The sequence below is a fragment of the Serinus canaria genome, chromosome 13 (assembly GCF_022539315.1).
Source record: "Serinus canaria isolate serCan28SL12 chromosome 13, serCan2020, whole genome shotgun sequence".
Classification (NCBI taxonomy): Eukaryota; Metazoa; Chordata; class Aves; order Passeriformes; family Fringillidae; genus Serinus; species Serinus canaria.
Genome location: NC_066327.1, coordinates 12,649,350 through 12,662,945, shown reverse-complemented (window position 1 = coordinate 12,662,945; position 13,596 = coordinate 12,649,350). Strand labels below are relative to the sequence as shown.

General features: G+C 42.1%; 1 protein-coding gene across 2 annotated transcripts in view; it reads right to left on the bottom strand.

Moving 5' to 3' along the window:
- GRIA1 (glutamate ionotropic receptor AMPA type subunit 1) overlaps positions 1–13,596 on the bottom strand; it is a 119,938-nt gene that overhangs the window by 35,809 nt on the left and 70,533 nt on the right. For both annotated transcript variants that reach the window (XM_009091473.4, XM_009091474.4), the window contains exons 6-10: positions 10,314–10,475; positions 8,575–8,742; positions 3,900–4,004; positions 1,707–1,817; positions 534–740 (exon numbers count right to left, since the gene is read on the bottom strand). In XM_009091473.4, coding sequence (XP_009089721.1) covers positions 534–740; positions 1,707–1,817; positions 3,900–4,004; positions 8,575–8,742; positions 10,314–10,475 — 753 coding nt within the window. The remainder of the gene's footprint in view (positions 1–533; positions 741–1,706; positions 1,818–3,899; positions 4,005–8,574; positions 8,743–10,313; positions 10,476–13,596) is intronic.

Sequence of the window (13,596 nt, the reverse complement as noted above, 5' to 3'; positions counted from 1 at the left end):
TGCATGATTTCCCTTTCCTTTGTAGGGAAAGGGAAATTAGATTCCTCTATCTGAGGAATGACCTAAACATCACAGAGCATGAACTATCACACCAAACCAGGTTTAGAAGTGTAGGGTGCAGGCATACATCCCTGATGATGGAAATGAGTGGCTGGACAGAAAGTTATCTCATCCTTCTATTCACCATTCATGTGCTGAGTGTTTGAAATCTTTTTATTTCATCCTGCCATTACCATGCAAATATAAAACAGAGTAAAATTTGGAGATTCTACCCATGGGAAAGTATGACCTTTCAATACTTGTTCTTCTACAAATGTAAAGAAAAAGAATCTTTGAACTGTTGAAAGGAAACATTCTGACATTTCCATAGGCACAGAATGTGCCGTCTCTCCCTAAATTAAAACATTTTACTTGGGCTGATTGTTTGAGCTGCAGTCCTCTGGAGAGCTCAGGCTGAGAGAGGGCAGGACTCCTTCTAACTCTGGAACGTGATCCCAGCTACCAAGAGCTAACTGTGGAAGTTGGAAACTCACCCCATAGACGAGCTCTCCCACCATGCCGTTCCAGGTCTTGGTGTCGGGGTCCCGCGCGCCGTACTTGCCGTCGCGCACGATCTCCAGCCGGTAGTGGTAGCCCACGTGCTTGGCAATCTCAGCAGCCAGCTCCACGCAGTAGCCCTCGTACCTCTCATTGCCCTCAAACTGGTTGGCGTTCTTCTTGAGCATCACGTACGGGTCCTCCTGGCACACAGAAGAGCAGCATTGAGCCCCACTCCTCATCCCAGAGGTGCACACCAGCTTCTGGTCGCCCTGCAAAGCTCTAGCTCTGTGTTGCTGTGCCAACGCACACAGCCAACATACTGTGGGCTTATTCTAGAAGGTACAAAGTCTGTTTTGTTTTTTATTTTTTTATTGTGGCATATTCTTTTTATTCATGCAGAATCAATGTACAGCTCCTGCAGTGATGGACCTGAGGGGAATGGAGTATCTGGCGGGATTTGGGTGACAAACCTTTCAGTGTAGTTCTGTAAGGGGTATTTAATGTATCTGAGCTGTGAATTTTTAAAGGCATGCCTGCCTGTGTGGGCAAAGGGAGAATAAAATCTGCTGGACAGGAGAGAGCCCTAAAGTCTTTAACTCAGTTTGGGTATTGTGCCTTCTCTGCAGACTCCCAGTAAGCAATCAACAAACAAATTAGTAATATTTCATGTTTCTGCAGGGTAAGTGTATACAATGACACAATACATACATTGTGGGCTACCTATTATTCCTTTGTGATTACAGTGGAGATTTGCTTTTTAAAGCAATGATTCATCCTCTCCGAACAAAACAGCTTATCCTTCCCAAAACTGCAGCCCCCATTCTGTGGGATAAATACAAATCACAGGTACAATGCTCCTGATTTGCCTGTGTTGATGCCTCTACTATCTTGTCATAATCTTTTGTATTTTCTACGCTTAAGCATGAAAGCTCTTTAATACCTATTTAATTAGCCACAGCAATTTGCAGATACCTTAATGGAGCTGGCAGGAAACAGTAAGTGCTATTATTGTTGTTCTTGTTATTATTATCATTATCATTATTATTATTATTATTGCTATTACAAAAATGATATAATACAAAGAAGGGCTCACGAGTGGGAAGAGGGAGCTGCACATCAGGGAGATGGGGGAGAGGGAGAGCTGGCATGGAAGTCATGGCACTTACCAGGATAGTTGTGACTATGTAGGTCCTGTTCTGCAGGCTCGTAGACTCGTTGCCACTTTGAGTATCCACAGCTATTGGGACCAGCTTCTCATCTTCATTCCAGTAACCAATCTGCCCAATACAAAACCAGGATTAATATAGCTTTGGAATATTAGCCAAGGTACAGCAACAGGGTCATCCAAGCCAGATCAGCCTTCTCTGCATGTTCATACCCAGTCAGAAATCTCCTCTCCTGATTTTTCATGCCTTTGGTGAGGGGGACAGGGAAATTCCCCCTCCCACTGTGCCTCCAGCCTGAAAATAATAATGTGCATGATGTGCTACAGTAGCACAGTGCTTGTATGCATACAAAAACATTTCTCACATTATACTGGTGATTATTGTCATTCCTATGAAGAAAGTTCACACTTTCCCTGTATGACTTCCAAAATTATTCTAATGGTCAGCTTGCCTGCTGCAGGTGCAGGTGCTAGAGGGTGATGGAAAATTATCCTGAAGCTGAAAGCTTGCATGAATACAGGACTGACTCTTGGGACATCTTGAGACAACAGGACAAAAAATCAAGTCAGAACTTCCCCCCCATTCCTCTGCCAGTGTGAAAAAGTTTGGGGTTATGAATAAACTGAACACTTATTAAGGGAAAAATTCTGAGGTTAAATTCTGCTTAATAATAATCAGGGATTTGGGTAGCTCTATCACTCCTTGCAGGTAAAGCATAGTGCCAGCAAATATCTCTAGGAAGATCATGGTTGAGGTTATCAACTTGGAGGGCTTGATTTTTTAAGAGGTTTTGCATCACCTCATGTAAGTATGAAGCTGCCTGAGCTCTGCTCATATGAAAGGAATTTCTTATGATAAATGGGAAAAGGTATTAACCAGGGCATGACCAGGAACCTGCTGATGGCAGATTAGAGATCGTGACAGCTGAGGAGGAAAAAAATCTCTGCAGGCTTCTAATAGCTCTTCATTGCACAGACAAAAAGAATGGAAAGTGAGGAAAGGGCTTTCAAAGCTCTGTCCTAGGGCAACAAAAGTGGAGACATGGATGTTTGCTTTGCACCTCTCAGCTGGTAGATCTAAATACAATATGCATGATGGCAATGATGTACATGTCTTCCAAACAAATATTATTTCTGGTAGTAAATACATAGAAAAATCAATACACTCAGGCACTCAATTTCCTCTCCTCTAGACTCTCTACAGATTGCCAGCTTTACTTACTGAAGTTCAGAGACTCAAACTGGGCATGATGCTGCCTTTGTCCTCTTATGAATACTTTGCAGTGGAGGATGGCTGCTTTGTACATCTTTAAAATTACATTTATTTTATTTGTCAAAGAAAATTTGCCTTTTTTCACTAGACTGTGGGGGGCTTTGATCTCACACTTGCTGCTGTCATATGTAAGCATAAATTTGAGATAGGGGCTGTAAATATGGAACTTTCATTATTTACATTTTTCTAAGTTTCAAACAGGTTTTTTATCTTTCAGGGGCCTGAGGAGATGCAGAGAATGCCCCTTTCCAAAATACGTAGTAACTCTCCTTTATCAAGGAATAACTGAGTTATTCTCTGTTCTTCAAATACATGGTATCTAAAGTGGGACATAAGCACCTAGAGTCAGATTTTCAAAAGGATTCATGTTTCAAGGGCTTGGCATCTCTGAATAAGGCCAGATTTTTCAAAGAGCCAGGGATACAGAAAGGGATCAAGACTTCAGAAGAGCTCAAAGGTCTGTGTAGCTATTGGGACGTGGTTAGTGGTAAACCTTTTGTCACTTCAAGGAGAGCAGAATTAGGTCAACATAAAGGGTTCACTTACAACGCTTGGGGCAAACAGCTTCTGCCTGGCTCTGCCTTTGTTTATCCTTGGAAAAGTGGAAGGGCAAAGCCAGACCTAGTGCTGGGCCAGCACCAACACACTGTGCCAATAGCAAAGGTGAGCTGACCAAGTTTTAGCATCCTGGAAAATTTTTGCCACACCTGAGATGCCCTTGTTGCTGTTGATAACACCTTCCAAATGTTGTAATTTTTTTTAGCAAAACACCACGAGTCCTCCCTAGTGCTTGGCTTTGCTCATGCCTAGAGCTGGGAATGCCCTTGTTGTGCCTCCACAAACAAACTTTCATGAACAGGAATGCCTGCTGAGACCCAGCCACGCTGCTGACACAGGATGTGAGGTCACTCCCTGCCTTACCTTCCTGATCCCATCGTGCTTCATCTCAATCACGTGGAGGGTGTAGTTGGTCCTGCGTCCTTTCTCGTTAAACTGAACGTTGCCAGACAGTCCTTCAAAACGGACCTTAAATACACAAATAGCAATGAAGACAGTGAATTGGTCAGCTTCTCATGCAGTGGTGATTCAGCAGCAGTGAGAGGGGAGGGGAAGAAGGGTGCTGAGTGCAGTCATTACTCTCAATTCCATGCAGGGGAGGCAGCATATCTGCCTGAAACTGGTTCGTCACTAAGGCTCACTCTCTACAGCATGCCTGGCCATAGCCACAGCCATCCTCTTAATTGACTCTTTCATTAAAAACCCCTTTCTCTTAAAACTCAGTGGTTTAAAACATAGAGCAGCCTAAGAGCTAAGTCACCAATGTGAGCCCATCACCTCTTGGGATGTGACAGTGAGCCAAATCAGCTCTGAACCCCTTGAGTTTGCAGGGTTTTGTATTTTCTAAATCTGTTCTGGAGTCAGGATTTGGTAAAGAATTTGTCAGCTCAAATCAGGAATTGTAAATCAGGAGGAAATATGAAACCATGGTCACAGCTCCCAGCCATTAATTTTGGATAGAGAGGAGTCTATAAGTTATCAAGCAAATTTAATTACCTCTGCACCAGATTAATAAAATCTAACAATTTAGTATTGACATTTGCATAGGAAACTCTGAACCGTAAATCTCTGTGGATAATGCAGCTGAGCTCAAGTGAGGCTCATGTCACATCCCACATCCTGAACTTCCCCAAAAGGGCCCAGCCTGAAATAGAGAAGGGCTTCTGACTGGAATCACACACTGTGGGGACCACGCAGTGGGGACCGGGAACAAGGAAAAATTAGTGCAGATTTGGGTTTCTATGGAGACCACCCAGAGAAGTGGTCTTTTTCTGCCTTTTTACTTGTTTTGGACAAACCTCTTGTCCCTGTAACTGAAGTCTTCCCACATGAAAAATGGGGACAGCTATTTAACAGCCTTTTTAAATATCCTGAGATCCTCAGAATAAAGACCCATGGTGAAGAAATGAGGCTGTATCATTACAGAGGAAATCTGTTGTTAATCTGGTTAAGCCGTGTTTGTTTTCCAGCTGTTACAACAAAGATTTGTCATGAAAATGAACATCTGCCAGCATTTTCTGAAGCTCTTTCAAATCAAGAGGTATTCCTGGTGACATTTGGACAAACATGCTTTTCCCTTCTCACAAGACACAACATGCTCATAAAAAATAGATGCGCTGAAAAAGCACCATTGTCTTAAGCACTCCCAAGCCTGCTTTTTTTCATGTCTCCTTTGGTTTTCCTTTCAGGTTCTGACCCATTCTGAAGCTCAGGTCACAGGTGCTTGTGCTTTGTAGCTTTGTATGCACTAAAAGGCAGGTTTACAGCATCAATTTCTTTATCTGAGGGAATGAAATCTTAATCCTGTGATATCCATGTGGTACTGAAAAGGCATCTCTGCTATCCATGCTGCAGGAGGCAGCACAGCTTTTCTGCCATGCACCATCCTCTGAGGGTAAATGAAAAATATAAAAATGCAATGCAAAATGCAAAAAATTCACTGCAAAATGCAAAAATGCTGTGCAAAGTACAGTGAGGACTGACTTCAACAGGGCTAAGCACCAGTCAAGTCCACTGGAGACACTTAAGAACATTTCTGTGTAAGACATGGATGGGCATGTGGCTCTTTGCTGGGACATCTGGAGCAGAAGGATGCTGTTGTGGCCTTCTGTTTTACAGGGTTAGTCAGCAGTTAGGGACTGGCTTTCTCCTTATTAGATGTGCTGACCCCATAATGATAAAAGACAAATTTGTTTGAAATTATCATAACCTTTTTAAAGTAAAATTGAAATCTTAGTGTAGTGGTTTTAAGCAATAGTTTGTGGGTCTTTTCCTGCAAAAAAAAGAAAAAAGGTAATTATCTTTAATAAAAACATACATTCTTCTCAACCACGCCAGATTTCTGCTTTTAAAAAAATGAAGAATGCTTCCTATTTCTTTCCATCTTTATTCCTGCCATCCATGAATCCTTGTTAGGTGGAGGTCAGTCTATTACCCCAGACAGAACAACAGGACAGAAGGAAATGGTCTCAGGGGAGGTTTAGATTGGACATTAGGAAAAAGATCTTCTCCAAAAGGGTTGTCAAGCATTGGATGGGCTGTCCAGGGAGATAAGTGGTGGAGTCACCATTTCTGGAGGGACTTAAAAGATGTGTGGAATTTGCAGTGCTGGGGACATGGTTTAGTGGTTCAGTGAACTTGGAAATGCTGGGATGATGTTTGGACTCAATGATCTTAGATTTTCCAACCTAAATGTTTTTATGGTTCTGTGGTTCCTTCCTACACCTAACAGAAATAAGGCACTTTGGGAGCTTATTCCAGATGTTTGAGTAGAAGCAAGTAGAGAAACCTTTTGCTTTTAAAAGCCTATAAAACTTTAGTTAACAAATGGGAGGTGAAGAGAAAGCACACTGTGAACAGCTGTAAGAATTGCCTTAACTGTGAGTCTTCACAGAAAGGATAACTCAAACCTTCAATTTTATCATAAGTTATTCTATTTCCTTCTGCCTCTTTCTTGCTACATTATGAAATACTGGAAGATTATCAAATTCATACTTAGGTTTTTTGCTAGGAGGCTCCTTGCCCTGCCTGTTTCAGTCTTTTATTTTGATCGTTACAACTGAGCTAGTCAAGACTTTTAAAAGTTATTATTTTTCATCTGTCTAGAGGCAACTTTTACAAATGGGTCTTTGTGTTCTTCACCCAAAGTCACACCAGCTGAAAAATTAGGACTTTTGAAATTGTTTTAATGAAGATATAAGGAAACTTCAGAGGATATTTTCCAACACACACACGAAACGCCTGTATTTTCTAACTGTCTAATTGTGATATCTTATTCTCATAAATTCAATAAAGAAAAATGCTGGAGCAGCTATTGCTCATCAGAAGACTTCCAAGTATTTCATGTTTATTAGGTAGCCTATCTCCCTAATGCATCAGGGAGGCTGATTTTATTATAAGGGCTTGGAGAAGCTGTGACAGTGATTTGCCCAAGGTCATGCAGAAAGTCAGTGACAGGCTTGGGAACAAATTGAATCCAAGCAATAAAATCAAATCAGATGCAAGATTTGGTTTTAAAGGAATTGTTGTTTACCAGTAAGCCAAAACCAAATCAAAACAAAATACTTGAAGAACTTTACATATTATACAAATGAACCACATAAATGTTTGGGGTTTTTTGCCTTCTTCACAGTTAAGGAAAGAAGATGGGATAAGCTGTATTTGGATAACACTGAACTAGCAGTATTTGCAAGGAATCCATCTATTTCTGTCTGGAAAAGAAAGAAAAGTGCTAGAAGTAAATGTCAGTCTTGAAATTTAATGAAATTTTAAAATATTCTACCTTGGTAAGTCTTTGATAAGAGTGAATTATTTTTCTTTCTTGCTGTAAGTTTCACATTGTATTTTTGTTTATTCAAAAATCTAAACTTTATGCAGGAGGAAAAAAAGCAAGACTATCAGATTTGAGGAATAAAGTATCTAAATGGCTGCCCTTAAGACTTTTATGAGCTCTCACAGTATGAAACAAGCAATAATCTGCACTTTGAGAACATTTTGGTGACAGCCAACACATAAGGCAAAATTCACATGCATTCACTAGCAGGCTGGAACTGAAGCTGAGTGCACAGAGAGTAAAATAATCTGCAGAAAACATGGTCTGAGCAGCTCTGTGTCTTAGGGAGGGGAGCATAAAGATAGGGACCCTTTATGGGATAATATTTTGGCTTTAGAACAACAACAGAAATCAGAACAGGCAAGGTGTCCTAGGGTGATGTTATGATTCCTGCATCCCCAGTCATCTGTTCTGTTTATGCTGGATATGATGTTCTGTGCCTTCAAGACTGGCTCTGAAGTGTGAATGTTTTGTTTTGGTTTTGTCATCAGCCTGCTCCCCCACGGCTGGTGGGACACACAGACATGGCAGTACATAGTGCTGCTTTGGCTTTGTGCTTGGCCTTTTGCTTTGCTCTTGCTCCTGCTTTGCTCCTGCTTTTTGCTTCTGCTCATTAGTTTAGCTAAGCATTCAGAATTTTCCCTGGACTGTTTTTCCTTTCCCTTTTTTGGAACCACTCGAACCTGGTCTGGACTGGGATCTGGCAAACACCGAGAGTTTGCACCTTGAGGCTGCAGCTGCCATCCCCAGCACCGGAGGGACCAATAACAGAGTGACCACTCCAGGACAGACTTTCTGAATTTGTCATCTCTTCAGAGCAGTGACAGAGTGGTGTCATCCAGTATTGTCCATTTTGTGTGCTGGGGGGTGCTAAATAAACAGGTTCTTTCCACTTCTCTCCGAGGAATCTTTCCCAAACCGGTTGTGGGGAGGGGCGCTGTGGGTTTGCTTTCTGGAGGGGCCCCCTTTTGGAGATTTTCTCCCAAATTTGCCCTAAACCAGGACACAAGAACACATCAGATGCTACCAGAAAGAGCAGTTTGCTGGAAGCACCCCTGAGCTTTTCAGACCTCTCTTCTCCAGAAAGATCAGCTCCTCCTCATCCCAAGGGATTCGTGCTTCTGCTGCTGCCCACCCATCCTGCCCCACCTCAGGCTGTGCCCAGTGTGCCCCCAGCACGCCCACACCCCCAGGCTGGTTGCCAACCTGCTGCAGGGCTCTCTGGATGTCGATGCCCTGTCCCCAGGGCACGGCGGGGTTGGCCAGGCAGTCACCGGCATTGCCGCGGCGGGAGATGTCGATGCGCTGCCGCCGAAGGTTCTGGAAGGCCTCGGCCATCACCCGCACGCCGTCGTAGGTGAGCGCCGACGTGTACTGGAAACAGAAAGGGCACTCAGGGTAACCCTCCAGCTGGCTTGCTCTGATGCTGTTTGGTTTTTATCTTTTTTTTTTATTATTTTATGCATTCCCTGTATTCTTCACACATGTATTTGTAGTTCTGTAGTCTATAATGTGAGTGGCTGATTTTCCTGGTAATTTTCCATAGCCTTTCCCTAGGCAAAAAAACCAAAACAAATTCCAGAGCTCCAAGCCCCAAGAAGTACAAAGCCCCTGTGCTATCTTGGTTTTTCCGTGGAACCAAGGTTGAGAGCAACTCTTCAAGATACATTTTATGGACAGAGCACAGCTAACGATTAGGGAAGGACTCCAAAGCAAGACTTGACCTGAGAAGGAATTACATCACCACTTGTCCTCCTAATTGGTGCTTTTTATCAATTCTGTTAATTCCTAAAACCTATAAAAATGTACTCATCCCTGTGGGGATAGGCTTCTGTGGACATCTTTCCATAACTACCCCTGAAAGCCTTAAAAAAAAATCCACTCTTATATTGCCTCCTTACTAAAAGTATCTCAAGTTTCATTTCCAGGTTAAGAAAATAGCAACTCTCTGTCCTCACCTCCTGTCTATGAAGTTCAACAGCATCTTGCTCCACTGCCCAGTAATCTCCACTGCCCAGTTGACCCTAAAAGTTGGTTTTGACTTTCACAGCTGGGAAGTGAAGGAGAAGCTCCTGATTTCACTCCCTGAAGAAGACTCCACCCTAAAAGTCTTTCACCTGTTCCCCCAAGTATTTGTTTAATCAGAAATATTGACTTGAACTTTGAAGGAGCACATTATACTGTGTAAATGTGAGCTACATGAAATCAAACAAGGGACTTTTTCTGGTCACAGATGGAGACCAGAAAATTCCATCTCAATTGGCAAAAATTCTGCAAAACATGAGTTTATTCGAGCAGAAACTTGAACAGAAAGCAGTGTAAAACTCTTGGCAAGAACCATTAGTGTTAGCTCTTTTTTCTGGGATCACCTACTGCTTTAGTTATTTTCAACTTTCTTAAACTAATCCCAAAGCTAACATATCTGTGGCAGAGTGTTTGTCTCAAATGTACTCATTTTCAAATATTAAACAGAAAAAAACAACCTCTCCCTCCACTCATCCCTCAACAGCTTCAGGGCCTTTTGTGTCAGGAATTAAAATATTTTTTCCCTCTGTTGTATGCGCTGATTTGAAATTCTCAAAAAGAACATCTGGAAAGACTTTATTATCACTGGATGTCTTGTAAACAAGTCAAAGGTTAAGGACTCAAAGAGGCTTTTTGTTTTTTATATATTGAACATTATGAGATATTTAACTCTTAGCTTCGAGGGGGTGAAAACTGGGAGAGTGAGTGAATACATTAAATTCTGTGTTTCTTAAGAGGCAGTAACTGCAGCCTAGTAAAATTCAGATAATGTTAAGGCAAATGGAACAGCTAATGTTCATAATTACACTGAGAGTTTCTCAAGTGAGAATAAAGAGCCATGTGTGATCACAAAGAGGTGAGCGTAACTTGAACTGAGCCAGATGGAACCAAATGAAATGCATTTTTTTAATATCACTTGCCTTTGGCCTCTTCCAGTCCACACGTGGATGCTCTCTGGCATCATTGTTCCTCCACTGTTGCATGATCCTGGCAGGAACAGTATCTGTGTAATTCACCAGCTGGAAGCCAGTGACATTGGCTCCACTCTCTCTGAATTTGGTCAGGTCAATGTCCATGAATCCCTGGTACAGGAGAGAAACAGGAGAAGCTCATCAGAGGAAGACACATCTAGATGGGAAAGAGGAATCCTGCCTATGGATGAATATGGCAGACAGCTCAGGAAAAATATCTTCCCTCTGGGAGGAAATGTCCAACTCAGGAGAGGCACCAGTTCCCCAACCATGGTGTGAACCTGCTTTTCTTACAGGTTCTGAGCCGGCCATATCCTGCAGTTACACCCAGGGAGACAAAAAATCATATTAACAACAGCTCACTTGCAAGAAAGCTAGCAGAGTAATGGAAAAATGTATCCTGAATAATGGATAAAATGGACAAAATTTGTAAAATATATTAAAAAGTATTTGTCAACCAGCTCTAAAATTTACACAGAATTGTTCACCCAGCCCCAATTTTCATGGACTCAGTAACCACTGGATAGGCTACTTCTTTTCAAATCCCAGCTCATAGGGAAAAACAAATTCTGAGCAATGAAGTTTCAGCAGATGAGGAAGGAACTGACTGGTCAGCTTCTTGAAGGAGTCTTACTATTAGAAAAGCCAGTTTATAGAATTCGCCCATTTGGGGAAAAGAAGGTGCTTTTCTAGACTTTGGATTACTAATGAAATACATTTCTTTCATTTCCTTATTGTTCTTGTGCATTTCTGGCTCTCTGCATGTGATGAACACGTGTGCAAACGCACATGTGCATTGATCAGGGTGGCACTGCAGAGTTAGTCACCCCCTTGAGTCAGAGGTGAAAAATTAATTAGAGACACACTGCAATATGGAGGAAGGGGTGATTTCTTGGTGTCACAGCTTCCATCCCAGCTCTGCAGCCCTGCTGCTGTGCAGAACTCTTTGCTGTGGTTCCTTGCAGAGGTGCTGGGACAGGAGCTGTGCACTCCTGCTGTGTGTGGGACAGGCTGAACTCTGCTGCTTTTTTCTTTAGGAACACAAGCACAAGAGATGCACTCAATTATTTGCACTGGCACCATCAGCAACCTTAATGGATGAGGGGAGATGAATGGGAGGACAGTCACAATGCCACCATCTGAGTAGCAGAAGGGCTGGCTGGAGCTCTGCCTTCCCCCTGCCCTGCTGCTGAGTCTTCTCTGCAGGCTCCTCCTCAGCCTGCCCCGGGTTTCTCTCCCTTGCTTGTTCCCAGACTCACCACGATGGTGTGAGCTAAAAAAGCCAAGTTACGTCATTTCCAGGAAAACACCAATCAGGTTCCCAAATGATGCTCTCTGTTCACAGGCTGAGGGAGCTAATTAGCTGATCAGCTTCCAAAGTCAGGATGGAGCCATTAGATGGGAACTGTTTTGGGAATAGACCTTGCCAGGAAAAGACTAAATTGCCCTCTCACATAAGTGTCAGACTGGGGGAGTCATAAGTGACTCAAAAATGACTTTAAAGACTTTCACATTTTTTCTTCCAGCATTTTGTAGGCAATTTGGCATCCACTTACAAGGCTGAGGATTGGATACTGGTGTACAGATGCTCTAAATAGATGGCTTGTTTTGCTTCAAAGAACAGTGATTTAGGTTAAAAGAAAAAAAGTGGTATTCTGTGCGTGCATACTCCTCAGAACGCTGGTTAAACCCACATCAATCTTGTTTGTAATTGCTGGCTTGGTGGTTTCAGAAAGCCAGAGCTGTGATTAATGAATAGGAAATGCAGCAGGATGATTGTCCCTGACATCTTAATGCATTTCAGGCCAAGTGGGTTTTGACACGTAGAGCTCCTAAGGTTCAGTAAGAGGGACCTCACAGGTTGCCAACTGGTTATTCATGGCTAGGACCAAATTACACTGACATTTTGCTCCTGGGAGCTACTCGGGGGAAAAAGATCTGTCAAAAGAAACTATGGCAGAGCAACTTGAAGTTTGTGCAACCAGCTCCTCTTTGGGAGACCTACAAAGGCATGAAGAAAAGTCCAAGTTCACTGCAGAGTATGAATAAGATGAGTGATGTGTTAAGCCCCCTCAGAATGCAGATTTAAATAGGAAAAAAACCAAAGCTATGACAGCAGTGATGAGACAGCAGTGGTTGAAACCACTGTATTTCACTGCTTTCCCAAACAAACCATTCTAAAACTGAAGTGAATATTCAACAATATTCATTGGGATTCATTGCATAAAATTGAGATTCATAGCATAAAATTTTTAAATAATCTGAATAAATGACAGGAATTATTTCTTCCTGAAGATTGTACTATTTTTTTCCCACTGATTTTTGACATAATTCAGGTTCTTTAAAAAGTGTGGAGACCTCTGAAGATTTTCCAGTCATTTAAGGCAGTTGGGACCATAGAGGACATCATTAACCTTGAAGACATCTTTGCATTTTGGCTGCCATCAACGGCTGAAATAATTGTTTTCACCTGTTATCCCTCCTTCACATGCCCCAGCACAAGGATATTATAGGAATGCTCCTAATTACAAGGAATTTTAATCACTGAAATCTGCTCAGAGCAGGTCTGGGGAACATGAGAGCCAATGAACATGGAAATCCAGAGGTCAAATATTTTAGAAAATAATTCCCAAAGCAGGTGAGTTCTTGCAAGCAAACATATAAACAAAAAGCCATCAAGAGTTATGCAGACTGATTTTTGAAAATGCTTCTATTAACAAAGTGGCAGCAGGAATTCAACATGCTTGTCTGTCCTTCTGGAATATCAGTCAGTGCTTGTAGGAAACATGAGAACAAGAGAATTACAATATTTGCAACTAAAGAAATCATCAATCATCTGTCACTTTGTACTAACTATAGACACATATTGCAAAAAAGAAAAAAAAAGAGAGATATTTTATTTAGTTTTCAATGGCAGTATATGGGAAACAGAAAATAAACTCTTAGAACTTGGCTAAGAAAAGACTGTAACCCATGACTAAGGGGCAGCAGCTGCGCTTTTGCAGTAATATGTTTAGCATCAACCAGTTTGGGAAAGAACTAGCCCAGAAATGCTTCCCTCTGTCATCCAACTGAGCACAGCAAGAAGTGAGCAGTGCTGGAAGGATGTAATCCATGTTGTCCCATGGAGTGATCACATGGTTTTGAAACTGTTCTTAAAATTTGCCAGGGAATACTGAAAAAACCCCACTTTGCAGCCATGTCTGGAGCAAGTTCAGGGAGATGAGCTGAG